At 44.1% G+C, this 20,138-nt stretch overlaps 1 protein-coding gene across 1 annotated transcript in view; it reads right to left on the reverse strand.

Moving 5' to 3' along the window:
* Window positions 1-4,883: 4,883 nt before the first annotated feature.
* Window positions 4,884-20,138, reverse strand: part of LOC142009433 (cadherin-19-like) — a 130,966-nt gene continuing 115,711 nt past the window's right edge. Inside the window, exons 14-15 of the mRNA XM_074987509.1 lie at window positions 18,514-18,765; window positions 4,884-7,903 (exon numbers count right to left, since the gene is read on the reverse strand). Of these exons, the coding sequence (XP_074843610.1) occupies window positions 7,449-7,903; window positions 18,514-18,765 (707 nt within the window). The 3' untranslated portion in view covers window positions 4,884-7,448. The remainder of the gene's footprint in view (window positions 7,904-18,513; window positions 18,766-20,138) is intronic.

A 20,138-nucleotide genomic window follows, 5' to 3' on the forward strand; every position in this document is an offset into this window, starting at 1 on the left:
CCTCCAGCTCACCAGTCACCACGACAGCCAGCCAGTCCCTCACACCACCCGGACCCCTGCCCACCCCAGGGGCCCTCCAAAGACAGCGGGGAGTCATCCCAGGAGGTGGGCCAGGCCCTGAAGTGTCAAGCCCCCTCCTGGACAGAGGCCAAGATCCAGGACCTCCTCTCCCTACGGGAGGATGAGAAAGTCCTCCAGCAAACGGGGGTCTGTCACCGCAATACAGTCGCCTTTGAGCGGCTGGCAAAGGGGCTGCTCAGGCACAGCCATCCCACCCATACAGTGGACCAGGTCTGGTCAAAGGTGAATGAACCGCAGCAGGGGTATTGCACAGCCCGGGACGCAGCCGGGTGGTTGGGGGCAGCCCCCACAAGCTGCCCTTACTACAACGAGCTCCATTGCCTCATGGGGCCGAAGGAGGTTGGATCCCCCATCATCCTCCTTAACACGTCCGTGGCTGACACCGAGTCGGAGACAGTGACAGAGGGCGAGGAGCACCCAGGACCGTCATCCAGCTCCAGGCGACTGCGGATAGCATGGCGACTCGACTCACCATCAACGATGAGGGCTCAAGCAAGGAGGCCCTCATCATCGACCCCCACATCCAGGCTGTCCAGCCAGGCCCTGTCTGACCATGCATCACCTGCCTTCCTGGAGGGACCCATAGGTAGGTGGTGTGTATGCCAGCCTCCCTAGTGCCCAGGAAGGAAGTGTCAGGTCCTACATGGGGTGGACACAGGCATCCCACACGGCCACCAGCCCAGGCGCATGTGGACCCTGGACAGCTATGCTCCCTGGGCTCAGGGGGATGATGCACAGCACTCAGCATCACATGGATGGGACAGCACCGGGGGCTGACCAGACTTGCAGGGACCAGGGAACAGCGGGGTTGGTGGGCACATCCTTGGTACCCCTGAGGGGCACCCAGGGACATGGAGCCTGGGACTGGGGGTGGGCAAGACACAGGGACATGCACCTGGAACTAATGGCCCATTCCATCCTCCCCTTCTGTATCCACAGCTCCTTCAGCCAGCAGCCAGACCAGCTCCACCACAGAGGGTGAGGGGGAACATCCCGGATCCTGAAAGAACTGTGTGGGGCTGCTGCCAGGCCATCTGCTGGTGCCACCAGGGTGGTGACGAGGAGGCAGGGACGCTGCCCATACGGCAGCTCTGCGGGACCTTACTGGCATGCTGCGGGAGTGGCTTGCAATGGAGCAGCAGGCCTGGGATCGGATCATGCTGAACACGGACATCCTGACCCGGGCCATGGTGGGCCACCTAGACCCAGCTGCCATCCCATCACAAGCCACTCCCACACCTGCCCCCCCAACCCTGTGCATGGGTGTGGGGATGAGGTGTGGGAGTATGGGGTGGGGGTGGAGGGTGCATGTGTGGGGTAGGCTAGTTACTGCGATCCCCACTCAAAGACCTGGCACACGGCCTCCCGTACCCACACCCCGTCCCTCTGGGCCTGATGGCATGGGGCAGCAGGGGGCTGCTCATACCCACGCCCTGCCTCAATGGCCTACCCATGCATGAATGGCTCATGCTTTGCCTCCACGAGGTTGTGCAGGGCACAGCAGGCCCCAGCCACTGCCAGAACACTGAGGAAGCCTACCTCCAGCCTTGTGAGGAGGCATCTGAAGAGCCCCTTCAAGCGGCTAAATACCCACTCCACTGTGTTGTGGGCCCAGTTCAGCTGCTCATTAAAAATGTCCTGTCTGGGCTGTGTGTGTCCCATGTACTGCCTCATGAGCCAGGCCTGAAGGGGGTAGGCCACGTCCGCCATGATGCAGGGTGGCATTGTGGTGTCCCCAATGGGGAGCTCCTGCTGGGGGATGAAGGTCCCCTCAGCCATGCGGTGGCCCAGCCCCGAATTCCAGAACATCCTGATGTCATGGGCATGGCTGGACCAGCCCACACAAATGTCCTGGAAATGATCTTTGGCATCGACGAGTGCCTGCAGGACCACGGAGTGGTAGTCCTTACGGTTTATGAAAGCCCTGCTGCTGTGATCTGGGGCCTGGATGGTGATATGCATGCCATCCCAGGCCCTGAAGCAGTTTGGGAAGCCCAACTCCTTGAAGCCCCAGATGGCATCATCCAGGTCCCTGACGAGGAACAGCTGCTGCAGGAGGACCCTGTTGATGGCCTGGATGACCTGCAGGGAGTGGGAGGAGGATGCACTCATAAGAACATAAGAACATAAGAATGGCCATACTGGGTCAGACCAAAGGTCCATCCAGCCCAGCATCCCATCTGCCGACGGTGGCCAATGCCAGGTGCCCCAGAGAAGGAGAACAGAAGACAATGATCAAGTGATTTATCTCCTGCCATCCATCTCCTGCCCTTGTTCTGAGGGCTAGGGCACCATACTTTATCCCTGGCTAATAGCCATTTATGGACCTAACCTGCAAAAATTTATCAAGCTCTTTTTTAAACCCTGATAGAGTCCTGGCCTTCACAGCCTCCTCGGGCAAGGAGTTCCACAGGTTGACTGTGCACTGTGTGAAGAAAAAATTCCTTTTATTAGTTTTGAACCTACTACCCATCAATTTCATTTGGTGTCCCCTAGTTCTTGTATTATGGGAAAAGGTAAATAATTTTTCTATATTCACTTTCTCCACACCATTCATGATTTTATATACCTCTATCATATCGCCCCTCAATCGCCTCTTTTCCAAACTGAAAAGTCCCAGTCTCTCTAGCCTCTCCCCATATGGGACCCGTTTCAAGCCCCTAATCATCTTAGTCGCCCTTTTCTGAACCTTTTCTAATGCCAATATATCTTTTTTGAGGTGAGGAGACCACATCTGCATGAGCATGGATTGGGGTGTAGTGTGCCTGATCATCCCTGTCCCCTGCAGGGCAGGCCTCCCTTGGGCCACTGTCCCCATCCCTGTCCCATCCCCGGTGAGGGCTGCCCTGTGGTCCTCGATGGTGCCCCATGCCAAAGTGCCTCCCATCCCTTGCCCCTCCCCATGTGCATGGCTTACCTCTTTGAGGATGGCCCCAAGGGTGGCCCTCCTACCCTGAACTGGTGACCAACGGCTTGGTGGCTGTCCAGAGCTGCCAGTTTCCAGAGGGAGATGGCCACCTTTTTCTGAAGCGGGAGTGCTGGCCTCATGCAGGCGTCCTGGTGCTGGAGGGCTGGGGCGAGCCAGTGGCACAGCTCTAGGAATGTCCCTTTGGTCATCCTGAAGTTCTGTAGCCACCGGTCATCGCCCCAGCACCAGCTAGTCCCACAAGTCGCTGCTCATGGGGAAGCTCCACAGGTGTCAGACGCCCCGGGGGACTGGATGGGGACTTCGCACCCTCAGGATGACTTCCAGGAGGGTGGTTAGTAGGTTGACTGTCCATAGCCGCTTCTGCATGGTGGCCAAGACCATTGCCAGTGCACTGGCCACAGCCTCGATGGGGACAGGGAGCTGCTTGGGTTCCATGGGGGTCTGGGGAGCCTCCTCTGATCTCCTCAATGTGCTAGCCTGGGCATGGATGGCTGGTCCTCGATGTGTGCAGGCTGACATATGGGATGGGGGGGCCCTTTAAGGGGACAGCAGGCCACGGTCCTGGACTGGCTCATCCGCCATGTGACTCTGCCCGCAAGACATCCTGCACCTGTAGTTTCAAAAGAGCACCCTGCATAGTATGGATGTGGATGCTCATTTTCAAAATTGCACTCCAGGACTTTCAAAAGAGCAGATCGTACCTTCAGTATCTGTTTGTCTGTGTGGACGCTACCTTTGGAAAGGACGGCTTTCAATGTTCTGTTTCGAAAGCCGTACTTTCGAAAGGGGACTGTAGTGTAGACGCGGCCAATGCATTATTTGAATTAGGAAAAATAGAGAGAATGGCAACAAAAAAGATTAGGGCTGTGGAACGTCTTCCATGGGAAGAGAAATTAGAAGAGACTGGGACTGTTCATCTTAAGTAAAGTGGACAGTTAAGGGCGATATGAAAATCATGGGGTCTATAAATCAAGGGGTCTATAAAATCATGAGTGGTGATGAGATAGTGAATAGGGAAGTGTTACTTATCTCTTCATACAAACTAAAACGAGGGGTCACCCAATGAAATTTGCAGTAGAGATCTTTCATGTAGAAATTTACCTGTGAGCAGCCCCTGTAGTTTCTTGCTAAGGTGATCTCTTCCCCACTACCCCTAGGTGGTTTCAGTTTCTTCTTTTTTCAAAGTCCTCTTCTTTCCCATATCTGATTGGCAGGACCAAAGAATGGCATTAGACCTCCATAGATGGATCCCATTGCCTTTCTTGTCTGTGTGGAACCTATATACATCCTGTCAGATTCTCTCCCCAGGAAACAAACATTGCAAGTTCATTTGGGAATAAGGGCACTTCAAAGTCGTGTGGGTACTTCCAAGTGCTCGCAGCTACACGGCATGCTGGCAGTTCAAAGTCTGAACCTTTGAAGTTGCCTCAGGGAGAATTAGCCTAATGAGGTGCTTCATATTCATTGCAGCACTTCATTAGTATTCACCACTCAGGCTGATTACCATGCCCACTTTAGAGAAGGGGGCTAGTGTAGACACAGCCTTATTCAGTCATTTGAATGTATTGAGTGGGTTTTAGAACACTAAATTTCTGTTGATCTTCCATACTAAAAAGTGAAAGGGAATAGTACTAAGGCAATTTTATACTCACTACAGACTGTGTATAAAATTCTGTGGGAAATTAATTTTGAAGTTGGACTTGATTCCTTCAGGATAATGTTGGATCCTTTTCTGAAGAACTGGATTAAAAGTAAAGAGTTTTATTATCTTATTATCTAATGTTATACATAAAGTTTTATATCCACCAGCTTAGCATTTTAAAGATCTTTAATACTGTTACAGTAAAATTGAGTACTGCGGCTAATTCTATATTCCATAATAAAAGAAATCTGTGCTGGGAAATCAGTCATCCTTTAAGCTCTTAATAAAAGGAAAAAAAGGCTAGTGATTTTTATTTGATGCTATGCACAGTAAAATATAACATGGCTGATCCTACTGTATTTAAGTTAAACGTTGATTCTAATTTAAACCTAATACCTTTTGTCCTTTATAATTTTTGAATGCATTTACTGGTAAATTAATTAGTAATTTAACACACTTCCTGACAGTTTAATAAAAATCAAATTTAATAGTGAATAAAGGTTGAAAGTAACTGGCTGTTATTTCTACACTGATAAAACTTCATTGGCTTTAACTATACCACCCTAAAAAAATAAATACAAGAATTTGCAAATGTTTATGACAATCATTTTAAAATAGTCTGTTGTCTGCATTTGTACCCAATAATATTTATAGTACAAAATATAATACAAATATGCAAGCTTTAACTTTGGTTAATTAATATAAACAACAAGAACAAGACAAAAGCCATTCTTAATTTTGTAAATAGTTCTAAAGCGTAAGTTAGGTAGGGTGACCAAATGTCCCATTTTAAGGAGAGCAGTTTTGTATTTAATCCTTTGTGCATATGTCCTTGCATTTTAAAAATATGGGTGAATTGTTCCATATTTTCTTTCTCTTCCTTCCCTTCAGTACTCGTGGGTCCCACTCCTGGCCAAATCCTTCTTTGCCTTCTGCCTACCTACCAGAGGTGAGTGCGGGGTGACTGTGGGGGTGAAACCGAAAGGCTGGTGATTGGTCAAAGCTGCAGCATGTGAGCGGACTGCACCCCCTGCTGGCCTTTCAGTGCAGCCCCTGCTGTGTGTCAGCTCTTGACCAGCTCCCATTGCCTCTCGCTCAAGGACTGGTTTCCAGCCAGCATAGGCTGCTTACTGGAATAGCTGGCGAGTGCAGGGATGTGATAGCTGGTTACTTGTAACCTCTGCTGGCACCATCAGCCCTTTACATGCTTCCTCTCTCACTGTCTTCTCTCTGCTGTGCTCATTCACCAACATCCCAGCCCTGCTGCTCCCCTGTATTTCCCCAGCAGGGTGTGTCCCACTCTTGGTGCTGTGCAGAGAACCAGAATCTCAGCAGATCATTCAGCTCACCAACAGCCTGGCTGGCAGGCTCTTTCCTTCCCTTACTATTTCTGGCTGGGCTGGCAGCCATGGAAAGTCAAGAGTCTCTGGCTGGGGATGCTACCAAGCCCTGCATGTGCCAAAGCTCTACACGGCTCTAGCACTGGAAAATTTCTCAACCCCTCAGCTAAGTTGTGGAGTAGCAGGGAGGAAACTGTTTCCAACCTGTTTGCTCCCTGAACCTGCAAGTCCCCAGGCAGAGGCACCCTCTTCACATGCTGTCCCCACCTTTGGTGAAGCCCCTGAGGAGAATGAGGTTGCTCTGTCACCTAGGCACCCTCCCCCACTAAGCCACCTCTCTGGCCAGATTTACTGAATCCCCTTCAGCCAAGTTCCCTGGGCCCTGGTGCTCAACCCATCCACAGGGTTTAACTCCTTCCTGTTTATGCTGTAGCCAGAAGACAGGAGGTGGCTGGGTTATGCTGGGGACCAGCAGCAGCTTGGAGGTATTAGCTGCCTTCCTACACAGTGCAGACAGGAGGAGTGAAGCTGATTCTAGTCATAGTGATATTAGGGGGTGGGAGGAAGGAGATGACTTCAGGAAAAACCTGTGCTAGGTCATCATCACCCCTGCCCTTCCTCAGCTGGCTGCAACTCCCATCCCTTCCTTCCTGTACAGTGCTGACAGGATGCACTTGCCATGTTCTAGAGTAAACTCCGACAGAAATCTGGGCAGGGGCCTGTGTCACTATGTGCTCCTCCACATTACCTTGAGAAGATAAGATTCCAGGTACCAGGAGAAGCAAGCCCATCCTGTGGCTTGAGCCAGGGATGGAAGGTAGAGAGCACTGGGTAATGGGGTTGGGTCATATTGGCCAGTCATCCCCAACCATGTGTGAGAAAGGGGCACAGGAATGTGTGCATGTCACCTCTCTTTGTGCAAACCCTAATGATAAGAAGGTAAATAGAAAAACCTCCAGTGACGTAGTATTTCTTTTCAACATGGCTCAGTTAACGATGTTAAATTGAATATTTGATTGCCATTGAACTCACTTGAGTACCAGGTGTTTCATATTCAGCATAAAGTAAAATGGCCATTCCAAAGCTAGGTCAATATTTCCAGATATCATAGTTTTTTGCTTTGTTTTTCCTGTACCTGTGGGACCTGTTTTAATCACCCAATATTGGAACTAGATTTTCAAAGGAGTTCAGCTTGTTTTCAGGCACCTGAAGAACAGCTGATCATTAAAAGAGCTGAGCATTTCTCAGAGCAATACTCACGGACAGATTTTCAAAAAGTTCTCAGCATTCATCATTCTCCGGAACCTCTCCTTTTAGAAAATCTGGCCTTGTATTTTGATGCTTAGATTGGACACATTTTCAAATCCAGACTCTATTTTGGCTGCTGAGTACTTTTTGAAAGTGTGGCCTCTAGTCACTGCTAATCCACTGCACTCTTAATGGGGTTATATATGCTTTATAGTTGTTTAAAGTCCAGTCCCCACTCAGTAAGGTAATCATAATTCTCATCCACATCTGTTAGGCTTGATCCTAAAGAGCTGAGAGATCCAGCCAATGAGCCAGTCCCCTCAAATGCATATGTCTGAAGGGAATCATACGGCAGAGCAGTAGGATCTGTATTAGCTTCTTGAAGCTTTTCCAAAATGAACTCCCTGAACACAGCACTGTCAGGACCAACTTGCAGAGATTGTCTGTAAAAGCTCTGGATTTGTGTTGTGATGTTTCTTCTAGGCTTGTGTTCTCTCATGACAGTATGAGTCCTGAGTGCTGAAATATCAAAAGCCTCCGTGTCCTCTTCTCCTCCTCCTTCATCATCATACCTGACAATGTTCTCTCTGAACTCTTCAGCCTTGTCAGGAAATAGGGATTGCTTCCTCTGCTGCCTTAAAACCAGCATTGCCAAAACAACCACTGACAAGAAAAAAGAAAAAAAAACAGATTTTTTTATAGGTTTAGAAAATCTTGAGAATGGTAAAACGTAATGTTGAAGCATGTGGATTTATAGGGCAGAGAATTTGATGGATTTATGGTTGCAACGTGAGGTATTTTTGGTGGGGGAAAGGCTACAAAGAGACTTACAGAATGGTTTAATGAAACAGAACAATTTCTTTGGCCAATGAGAGTTTGGAGCAGTGAGGAAATCACAGGTTGCCTGTGGGGTTTGAAGCTAGTTTATCTTAGTACATGATATATCAATGCTCCATTCAATATTTCATTTTTATCTCCAGATCAAAACCACTGGAAGTTCTGGAAAATGAAAAAGGAATGTTATTGGGTTAGACCAGGGGTCAGCAACCTTTCTAAGGTAGAGTACTAACAATTTGATCTTTTGACCTCTATGTACTGTCCAGTGACACTTTTTAAAGTCACCAGTAGTCCTGCTTACAACAGGTTCATTAATAAATAAATTCAGATGCAGATCTTTACTGGTTAGGTGGTGACTGGCAGAATGAGCTGGTCTTTTGTTAATCCACAGGCAGCATTGAGCAAACTTGCATGCTGGTGAAAATCGGCTCATGTGCCACTCTTGGCACCCCTGCTGACCTCCTCCGTTGGTGTCAATTAGTTCAATTTCACTGGCTTCAATAAAGTTAAGCTAAGTTACAGCAGGTGAGGACCTAATCCAATCGTTTCTAGAAGATGGCTTTGTAAACTTGAGAAATAGGATTTTGGGAATGTTCCACCTCACACCTGTGTACCAAAAAGCTTAATCTTAAAAAAAAAATAGCTTGCTTTTAACCAACAAAAGCCTGGATAGTAGAATGACAGGCTCATATAGAAAAGATTTTTCATCTGTAAGTTTTTAAATAAGCATTCAATTGCCCATCTCCCCAACACATAACCCCAGCCACTCAATATCCTGGCTCACTGCATCCCAAACTGGAGAGTCCATTTCAAATATGCAGTGGGATCCCACACCATGCACAATGGCAGTTTGTAAATAAACATAGCTGGAACTTAAATGCAGTTTTAAGCTTAAAACATAAATGAAACAAATTTGACTGATAGTTTTGGAATCAGCAATTCTTAATCCAGAGCACTAAGTACACTGTAAGTATTTAGAAACATGTCTGAGTTGTCTATTTTAAGTAGATAAGGTTGCTGCGGTATTTTTTGTACTTCCCTATAATTGCTAGAGGTAATACTTTGAATATAGCACATACTAGCAGCAAATCATGTGCCCCGGTCCCCTTATCTGAGGCTAATAGCAAGAGTCTGAACAGTGCCATTGTATATTAACAGTATAGTAAGTAGTGAGCTGTTCTCATTGCCTGAAGGACTGTGCTAGACGGCACTGAGAGATTGTTTTATGGAAAGATCTCAAGATTGGACATGAGACATACTAAGCATATGATAAATATAGTGATTTCTGAAAGACAAACAATAGATGAGTAATTTGCTTTTACTTCACTTTAAATTGTAATAAATCCATATTGTAGAATATTAATGCATTTCCAGGTATTTATAAAACATGGAGCACATGGGAGATATCTACATTAGAGTGGTAGCTGAGTTAGTCTGCATCTTCAAAAACAAGAAGTCCTGTGGCACCTTATGGACTAACAGATATTTTGGAGCACAAGCTTTTATGGGCAAAGACCCAATTTGTCAGACGCATATTTGCTCACAATAGCTTATGCTCCAAAATGTTTGTTAGTCTATAAGGTGGCACAGGACTTGTTGTTTTGGAGGTATCTGTGTTATTTTTATGAGTACTTCCAGAGTGAAAATAATTTAAATTTCTTACAGATACTCCTGGGGTGGCGGGAGGGGTGCGCTCGGCACTGGATTCAAAGGAGGGTTACAATACATGAACACCTGTAAGAACTGTAAGGGTAGTATGGAGGGTGTGGTGCTCAAATGAGGCTAGGACTATGTGGGGTGGAGGTGTAGGAGTCAAGGCAAGGTGCTGGTACCCTCTGGGCAATGCTGAGCGTAGACTTTCTTCGGTCCCATCCCTTCCCAGAGAGTGGAACCACAACCACTCCCACTTTGCCCAGAGGTCAGTGTAGTTTATCGACTCCCCGTCTGAGGGTGGCGTGGGGAGGCTCACAGAAGAGGACTTGGGGGGGTGGGGAGTCAGGGAAGTAGGCAGTGTGTACAGAGGGTCAGGGCAGGACGCTGTATGAGCATGTCTACAGGGAGTGTGTGTGGTGGAATATGGGTTATATTATCTGCAGGGTGGCCATACCCCTTCTCCATTGCTCCTGTTTGGCTGTAGCAGTGCCCCCCCAGAGCTGCCTCCCTGGTGTCTTGGTAGCAAATGGGCAGTGGTGATGTGAGTCACTCCTTGGCCTGTAGCTCCCTTCCCTTGCTCCTTCACAAGAGCTAGCAGCGACAGAACACATGGGATCTGCAAGGGCACTGTCCGGCATCCAGCAGGAGAGGGGCAGCAGGACAGGTATGGACATAACAGGAGTCCAGCTGCACATGCCTCTCACAGTGCACCACAGCCAGCTCCTTTACCCTGCCTGCCTCATCTGTCTGCCTGCAACATACTGTGGTACACAGGGCTGTGCTAGCTGTGCTGCATACCTCCACGTACAGCAAAGTACCCCCACTAGCTCTCACTGGAGCAGCGCACCAGGGCACACCGCCTTACTTTCGCCTCTGAGCATCGTATTTGTTGGTTTGAATATTGGGTGTTTCTATGGAAACAATGCAGAATACTAAGGATTATTTCTAACTAGATGTCTCCACACACATCCAGGAAACAGGTAATTACTCTAATTTTCAATGACAGTGCAGTGAATTCATTATAGAGAGTCAGCATCCAACTAGCTGGGGAGATGCATAAACCAACTACTGGTGTCCAGGTCAGACAAAAAGACTTTTAAATGGATGAAGGATTGTCTGTGAACTCAGGAGCTGGAGAGACACAGACTGACAGGCCACACAGAAAGAAAAAATGTCAGAGTACACTTTGCCTTAACAATCCATAAAGTTGTCTGTGGGGGCAGGTGGTGGTGGTGGTGGTGGTGGGATAGTTCAAGGAAAGGAAAAAAAGCAGGGGGACAAGGGGGACCACTTAACTTGCTGGGCAAGACAACAGTTCATATATATATATATATATATATATATATGTGTGTGTGTGTGTGTGCATGCAGGACTTGTGTGTGTTCTTTTTTACCTTTCCTTCTGTTGTGCTGTGGTCCTATGTATAAATAAATAATATTTTGTTTTGAATTAGTTGTTCTCTGTCACTACACTACACTTCCATGCTTATCAAAGGCTCCACCACAACGTTTGTGGTGACCAGGGGTTCAGTGACACATGAGAGTCTACTGTGTCAAGGAGTATGGACCAGCATTCTTACTGTGCTCCTTTTCAGGACCTGTCCAGGGACAGAAGAACTAATAATTCAACAAGCAGAACAAATTTGGTGATAAATCCTAGTCATGTGCTGTATAAGCACTTTGCGTATACTCCAAGAAGAATACAGGATTCTACCCTGAGAAAAATACAGGTGTGGGCCTCTTATTTGGAATGGGTATGCAAGTAGAGACTGAAAGAAGGATCAAAAATACAGTTCACTCTGAAACTGTGACAGTATCCCTATAAGCTAGTCAAACATCTAGGTTGGCTCACATTCAACTGCTGTCAGCTGGACCCTGGGAACTGAAGCTGAGATCAAATCAAGGCCCTTAATCTTCATATTCAAGCCTCAGAGTTCTCCAGTGGTTAATGATGCCATGTTTTTGTTGTATGGAATAGTCTAGTAGAGGTTTTAGTCTGTAATGAAGGTAGAAGAAAGTGTTTATTTTCTGAGAATATACTTCACTGGAAAATATGTAGGGCCACCTTAAGATAATTTTGTGCTCACTTTCAAGAATTTAAAAGAGTGCTCTAAGACAAGAAGAAAAAGTTCCCATCTATTGAGTTCTTTAACTAAAATCAGACATTTTAGAAAAAAATATTAATATGTTTTTAAATGCATTAGAAATGTTTTTGTTATCTTTTGTCTTTTCTCATATTACATCTTGAGGACAGTTTTCTAAAGAAGAATTATGAAGTATTGAAGAGCAAGTATAATTCATGCCATGTTTGCATGCTTTGTAATGTTAACACGTCCTCCTTACCATGTCCTCTGTAACTGGTGAAATTAATTTTAAATTCAGATTCTACTCATTTTGTAATTAAAATTTCACTTCCAGTGAAATAATTACATTTGCCTAACATACCACTTTTAAATCAGACCATCTGTGAAATAGCTCTAGTGCTGGTGAATTTATATACGGTGCAAGGTTTATTATCCATCATCCCCAGGGATCTGCGGTTGCCGGATAATAAAATATGCTGCATATTTAAGCAGCACATCATACATTAGGCTACGAGGTTGGGCAGCTCTTTCCCCGCAGCAAGGCAGTAATCAGCCAGCCCCTTCTTCTGGCTCCAGCTGGGCACCTGGCCCACTCTGCCAACCCTGGCCAGACAGCCAGAGTTATGGCAGTCACTGCTGGCTGGGCCAGTCAGCCTGCCCCACGGTCAGCAGTCCCAGCTGAGCAAAGCAGTTAACTAAATGTGACGGTTACCCAAGTGCTAGATAACATGGCTTTAACTGTAGTTCTGATAGTACCCGATGAAAAGTGAAGGAAGAAGTTGCCCTTTCTTTTGGTGACCTAAATCTGTGGATGTTGGATGATTTTTTGCCTGTGTCACATTATCAGAAATTATAGCCTTTCAAATACTGTGCTATGTGATTGTTGCCATAGAAAACAATCTCTTTCACAAGCTCACTGGGGTTGATGCATCCCTCTGAGGAAATGCTAAATGAACACCTTAGGTCTAGCAGGGATTACTGTGCATGACATTCAAATGGAGGAACAGAGGCTGAGTGTCAAGGCAGGGTTTCTTAACCTATTTGCAATATGAGCTCATTCTGAGGTTTACAGTTTCCTTTGACTCCAGATAGCAACAAGGCATCACAGCAGCCAAGGAATCAGAGTAATTTACACCTTAACTAAGTCATTTAATGCTCCCTGTGACTCTTGAACTTGCATGTTGTGACACAGCTTCTTCACGTCCAGAGACGGAAATTTCCCCTCTAATCTCTCAGGTGACATGAATAGTAGATCGGTGCTGATATTTGATGGATGCAAGTGAGCTGAATCCAGATTCTCACAAACATGATCTTAATAAGGACATTATGAGTTTCAAGGTGCATGTTGAGAGTGTGAGATATTCATTCTTGACGGACAAATGGTCTTACTGGGTCAGCCCAGTATCCTGACTTCTGACAGTGCCAGTACCAATTCCAGGAGCTTCAAAGGGTATGATCAGAACAGGTAAGCATCAAGTGATCCATTGGCTCTCATCCATTTCCCAGCTTCTGGCAAGCAGAGGGTAGGAATATTTCAGATCATGGTTTCACATCCTTGCCCAATCTGGCTTTACCATTGATGATTTATCCTTCACAAATTATCTAGTTCTTTCTGAACCCTGGTACAGTCCCTCCACATAATCCTCTGGAAAAGAGTTCCTCAAGTTGATGGTGTGTGGTGTGAAAAAAAAACACCCTTTTATTTACTTTTAAACCTGCTGCTTATTAATTTCATTGGGTAGTGTCTAGTTCTGATCTTATGAGGAACACATTGATTTTATAAACCTTTATCGTTATCTCCACATAGTCATTTCTTTTCATAGATGAGAAGTCCCTGTCTAAATAGTCTCTCCTTGTGCTGAAGCTCTTCCGTAACACTAATAATTTTTATCACAGTGGTAGCTGTGTTAATCTGTATCTTTGAGAACAACAAGAATTCCTGGGGCACCTTATGCACTAACAGATATTTTGGAGCATAAGCTTTCAGGGACAAAGGCGAAGTGGGTCTTTGCCCACAAAAGCTAATATTTTTTGTTGCTTTTTTCTGTACCTTTTCCAGTTCAAATGTATCTTTTCTTAAGATGGAGAGACTAGATCTGCACACAGTATTCAAAATGAGGGTGTAACATGGATTTATGTAGAATCAATATGCCATTTTCCATCGTTTCTATCCCTTTCCTAAAGATTCCTAATATTATAGTAGCTTTTTTAACTGCTGCTGCACATCGAGTGGACATTTTTGGAGAGTATTCTATGATGACTTCAAGACCTCTTTTTCTCTAGGCACCATTATTTTGTATGTATAATTGGGATTACTCTTTCTGATGTTCACTGAATTGCATTTATCAGCATTGAATTGCATTTGCCATTTTATTGCCCTGTCAACTAACCCACGGCACATTTACACGCAAAATGTACTTTCTCAACAGACTGTTGACAAAACCCAGCACATCTACCAGGAGCGTTATGTCTCTCCTCATTGGCTACGTCTACACGAGCCCCAAACTTCAAAATGGCCACGCAAATGGCCATTTCAAAGTTTACTAATGAAGCGCTGAAATGCATATTCAGCTCTTCATTAGCATGTGGGCGGCTGCGGCATTTCGAAATTGACGCGCCTCGCCGCCGCGCGTCTCGTCCCGACGGGGCTCCTTTTCGAAAGGACCCCGCCTACTTCAAAGTCCCCTTATTCCCATGAGCTGAATAAGGGCTTCTTGTTCTCCAGGCAGTCCTGTTTGCAGAACTTCCGGTCAGCTGTTATGTCGAGAGAGGGCCATGCCATCTGGCTGCTCTCTGTCGACAGAGCGGATTGCTCTTTCAATCCGTTTTTATGTGTAGATACAATTTGTCAACAGAAGTTTTGTTGGGAAATTCCTTCTGACAGTCACCTCTGTTGACAGAGGCTTCTCATGTAGATATAGTCTCAGTCAGCATAGATACTCAACTATCACCTCTATGTCAGCAAGGAACTTGCAAAGCTTCAGGAAAGATTCATAATTTGCCTTCAGCAAATTAGTCTTCTAAAATACAATTTTCTTTATTAAGCCTGTGTTGTGATCACTCAAGTGAAGGGATGCAGTGTTCTTTCTTTGTAGATACATTAATTTCATTAATTTTTCCCAGATATATCTGTGACACAGAGAAGTCATTACTTCCCTTGATCATATGGAAGAAAAACAATAATCCCAGTATTTTTGAAATCCATTGCACAGACATGGAGAAAATTATCCTAGTACTTTTCCTCTGAAGTACCTACAAGCTTCAGTGTCACAGAACAATACATCATGATCGGCTCCCATTTCTTCACACAGGTTTGCAAACAGACTCACGTGAACAGGCTAACTCTTGGTGTGGTTCACAACAGATGATACCTACTGCAAATTTCACATAGTCCTGAACTCAGAGCTTTAGATGCTAGTTTTTCTCTTTTGAACCACATAGTGAGTGCACACAGCAAATTGAACTATCAAAGAAGACATACCTACTTTGTGGTCTGCTGTAGACAGAACTCCTTCTATGCAAAAGCCCATTGTGCAATCATAGAATACATTTTTTATTTTGGATTATCAGTGAACCACATTGAACCATGATGTGCCATTTTGTAACTTGAAAGGAGAAATAATTGCCTCCAAAACTGAACCATCTCATGTGTATTTCACAAAAGCCAAGCAATTTGCATCAGACCTCTCGGGGTCCTATCAATGTGCAGAACAAAAGCATATCTGTTTTTCAGATATTACATAAGAGTATTTTCATTATCTGCTGCTGTCGTTTTGACCCCTTTCCTTCACTGTGGTGTTGGACAGTGGTACAGCTTTGAGCTTGTTTGCTTTAGTTTCCCCAAACATTATTTTCATCACATTAATTGCAGCTTACAAAATCAAAGTTTCTCAAATTCTGTGAAGCTGCGAATCACCTCAAATTATGCCTTTTGAGTATGGTCAGAGATGGATATGTCTCTGCTGAACTGCAGTTGTTGATGTGAAAGTTCTTTTCGGCAATGGAAAAATGACATTAGCTTTCCTATGTGTGCCTTTTGAATGGTTTCCAAGCATTGTTTAATTTTAAAAGGCTTCATGCTTTCACTAGATAACACTGTGTGGCATAGCAAGCATTTTGTCTTTCTTCTTTCTTGATGGAAATACTGGTGAAGTCATACTCAAAGGAAACCTCAATGTATTTTCAAGCACATTTTTAGACTCTTGTCTTTTGTTTATAACTGCACCACTAGATCATTGGTGGAGTCAAAAGCAGATACTCTCGATGAAAATGAGTCCTCTGTGCCTCTTATCACAAATATGAAAGAGGAATTCATTTTTCAGCAAATGACGCCAGGGCTTAGGAAGGGCCATAGTGGTGATACGAAAGCAGCAGAAGGATTCTTTATCCTTAAGTGATAAGGTAATCAGCATGGCACGAAAGAAGATATGGACAAAGACTTAAGGACACTACAAAGTACTTCAGATTCCTATCTCAGAAAAGGCTAGCACAGGTTCCTACAACCTCAAGCAGAGATGATGCTCCCTGGATGAGGCAGCTACTCATAGATAATGATTTTCTACACTCAGTTTCCTCAGATGGATACTTTCCAGCTGCATGGTACAGGTGGCAACACTGGTGTCTGCACAGCCATCTCCAAACTACCAACATGTCTGGACAAGCTCCACAAACATCGCACAAAGGAGCCACTGGTTTGCACCACACAACTTGACCTCACACATCATATGTGCTTGGTCATGCTCAAGGGACCCATTTGGATCTACAAAATGGCCAACCTCTGAACAATATGACCTCTCACTCACTGTATATATGAGGACATTTTTTAGAGCCAAATAGTAACTTTCTGAGGTAGTGTTTATGAAACAGATCTAGACAATTTTGGTGGCACATGGTATCACATTTTGGACACTTATGGGATTAAAGCACTAGATTACAACTCTGAAGGTCTGGATTTCAGTTTTGCTCATATTCACACTGAGTTTTCAAAATGGAGAGGGTTAAATCATGGTGTTCCACAGGGTCCATATTGGGACCAATCCTATTTAATATTTGTAAACTGGTGAAAGGGGTAAAGCCTGAGGTTGCAAAATGTAGAGATGATACCACACTGCTCAAGATAGTTAAATTCAAAGCAGACTGTGAAAAGATTAAAAGGGATCTCACAGAACAAGGTGACTGGGCAAAAATATGGCAGATGAATTTTAATGTTGATAAATGCAAAGTAATGCATATTGGAAAACATAATGCTAAATATATGTAGAAAATGAATGGAACTAAATTAGCTATTATTGTGCTAGAGAGAGAGAGAGAAAGAGATATCTTGGAGTTATTGTGAATTGATAGATCTCTGAAACTATTCACACAATGTACACACAGTCAAAAAAGCAAATAGAACGTTAGGAATCAGTAAAAGGGGATTGTGATACATACAGATGTGGTTGCCTCATCTCAAAAAAGTTATCTTGGCCTTGGAAAAAGTTCAGAAAAAGGCAACAAAAATAATTCTGAATTTGTAACAGCTACCATATGAGCAGAGATTTAAAATACTGGAACTTTTCAGCATAGAAAAGAAAAGGCTAAAGGGAGATATGATTGAGGTCTATAAAATCACGACTTGTACAAGGAAAGTGATAAGGAAAAGTTATTTACTTGTTCCCATAATACAAGAACTAACAGTCATCTAATTAAACTACTAGGCAGCCGGTTTAAAATATTTCGTCACCAATGTAGTTAACTCATGGAAATCTTTGCTATATGATGTTGTAAAGATCATGACTTTAACATGGTTCAAACAAGAACTACATAAATTTATGTATGATAGGTCCCTCAAAAGCTATTAGCTAGGATGGACAGGAATCGTGTCTCTAGCCTCTGTTTGTCAAAAGCTGGAAACGGGTGATGGGAGGGATCTTTTGATGATTACTTGTTTATTTCAATCTCTCTGTGGTATCTGGAATTGAACACTGTCACAAGATTGGATACTGGGCTAGATGGACCTTTGGTCTGACCTGGTATGGCCAACAGTAAAATCTGTGTAAATTGAGGAAAATGATTCCCCTTTTTCTCCCTTCAGCACTCTGCTTCCTAAATTTATATTAACTGGGAGAAGGCAGGGGGTGGGGGATGGAGGAGAAAAGGAAAGGATAACATATGAGTGGTTGAAATTGAAGAAGTGGCTATGTAAAAATATCACTTTATTATTCAGTGGATTAACTCTATATTCAGAGGCATAGCTGCCTTCTTTAAAAAATATAAAGAAATGTAAAAAAAATTATCTTAGTTCTACAGAGCCATACAGTTATGATGTAGTGAATTGGATTCTATTCTTTCTCATGCATCATCAGTGGAACTGTCAGCTAAATTTCAATTGTAAGGCTAAATTCTGCTTTAGTTCTACGTGTGCTAAGTCAAGATTTTAGCCTTCCAAATTTTTATGACAGCTGGGGATAGATGTTCGTACAGGAACATCCTAGACTTTGTCCTGGTTTTCAGGAACGTCAGTTATAAAGGCGCATTTTACATTTACTTGTAAATGGAACAGATTTGATTTGTAATCAGTGAAATGTAATACACATGACAGCTTAATTAGCTCAGCCAGCCCAAGGAAACTCTAGTCAAATGATCAATTATAACTTACCACATAAGAGGACAATGGGATACTTATAAAAATACTAAAGCCATCACACTTATTTTTTCTTACCTAATAGTAGTAGTATGCAGGCCAAAACTGCAGCTAATGCTTCCAGGCTGAGGCCTACGGAAAACAAAAAAGCTCCAAATCGACAAGACTGAGTATTAGGTTCAGTATCACAGTCACAGACGCTGATAGATAGTGTGTTTGTGCTGGTAAGTGAAGGGGTTCCATTGTCCACAATTAGGACTGGCAGGGAGAAAGCAAACTGCTCTTGTCGACTGAAGCCATTTTTAGCTGTAAAAATTCCAGCTGTGTTATCTAGAAGATGAAGTACAGGCATCAGATATTTGTTATGTTAACAAAAACAAAATAGCAAATCTGGCTAACAACTTATCCTTATGTGCAAACAATGATATTCAGCACGGAGGGTAGAGCTTGTCAGTCAGGGAGGGTTGGGTTGGTTGGTCACCCCCCCTTTTTGAGAGTGGTATATGGGAGTGTTTATGCATTCTCTCTTACTGGGTGTGTGGTATGGGGGTCAGGTGCTTGTGTATCATTCTTTCCTGGGTGAACCTTAAAGCCTAAAAAAAATAACATATATAAAAAGACTGCAAATAAGCTTTCTAAATAGGGGCCAGTCAACCTAATATTAATTTGATCATTTTTACTGCATAGTTGTGACCGATAACCACCATAGCTGTCTAAGTGGGAGGGCATGCAGGGAGGGCCACCCAGAGGAACAGAGAGGGGGCATGAGTGGGCAACCCATTTAGCTCTTAACATTTTGGTAGGGGTCCTGGAGGGTGGTGCATCTCTCGAGTACTACCACAAGTCACCTATGATTGCCACTGAACTTGCTTGAATGCAAGTAAATTTACCATGTGTACCATATTTGGCCTAGGGAAATAGAGTCACCCCGACAATTTATTGAACTGAGCTATAGCTGAACAATCTATTAAAACTAACACCTCCCATTCGGGCCCCTAATGTGTATCCCAAGCTCTGAGTAACGGATGGGCCAGAGCTGTCTCATGTCATGGGAAACCTTCACTTCAACTGTTCCTCAGGTTTATAGCTGTCCTAATGTATCTAATTATCTTTGACAGACAATGCATAAGGCTTGACCTTAACTCTTTCCTCCACATTTGTGGAATTACCACAGAGGAAGCTGTGTCTGCATTCCAGGAGGAAGCACTCCTCCAGTGAGGTGCATAAAAGAGGGTAGGATTTTGTATGCTGTCCACAATTTGACCCTAAGCCAACAAGGGCCCATAACATTTTGTCTCCTAGAAGTGGGTCAGATGTAAAGGGAAAGCAAGAATTTAAATATGCATTAAAAAACTGCATTTCCTTATAGAGATATTATGAAAAGTAGTTTCATCTATAAAAAAAGTGAACTTTCCAAATGTTCCTCCCATTGATTTATGAGCCTAGCCAGAACATTCAAATAATTAGCAATGTCAAGCAATGTGTATTTTACTTGAGTTGGAAACAGCTCTTCTTCTAAGACTCAGAAGGCTGAACTTAACTGGTCATCTGACAAATTATATCAACAGCTGTTAAACTTAGTTTTCCCTTCAGATTAGTTTTGATTGGTGACCCTTAGACCAGTCTTTCAAAACATCTCAATCAATACCAGAATGGTACATTATTGGATATTCATATGATGCTATAAGTAAGCAATAGATACC

Source organism: Carettochelys insculpta, chromosome 2 (assembly GCF_033958435.1).
Source record: "Carettochelys insculpta isolate YL-2023 chromosome 2, ASM3395843v1, whole genome shotgun sequence".
In the NCBI taxonomy this organism is placed as follows: Eukaryota; Metazoa; Chordata; order Testudines; family Carettochelyidae; genus Carettochelys; species Carettochelys insculpta.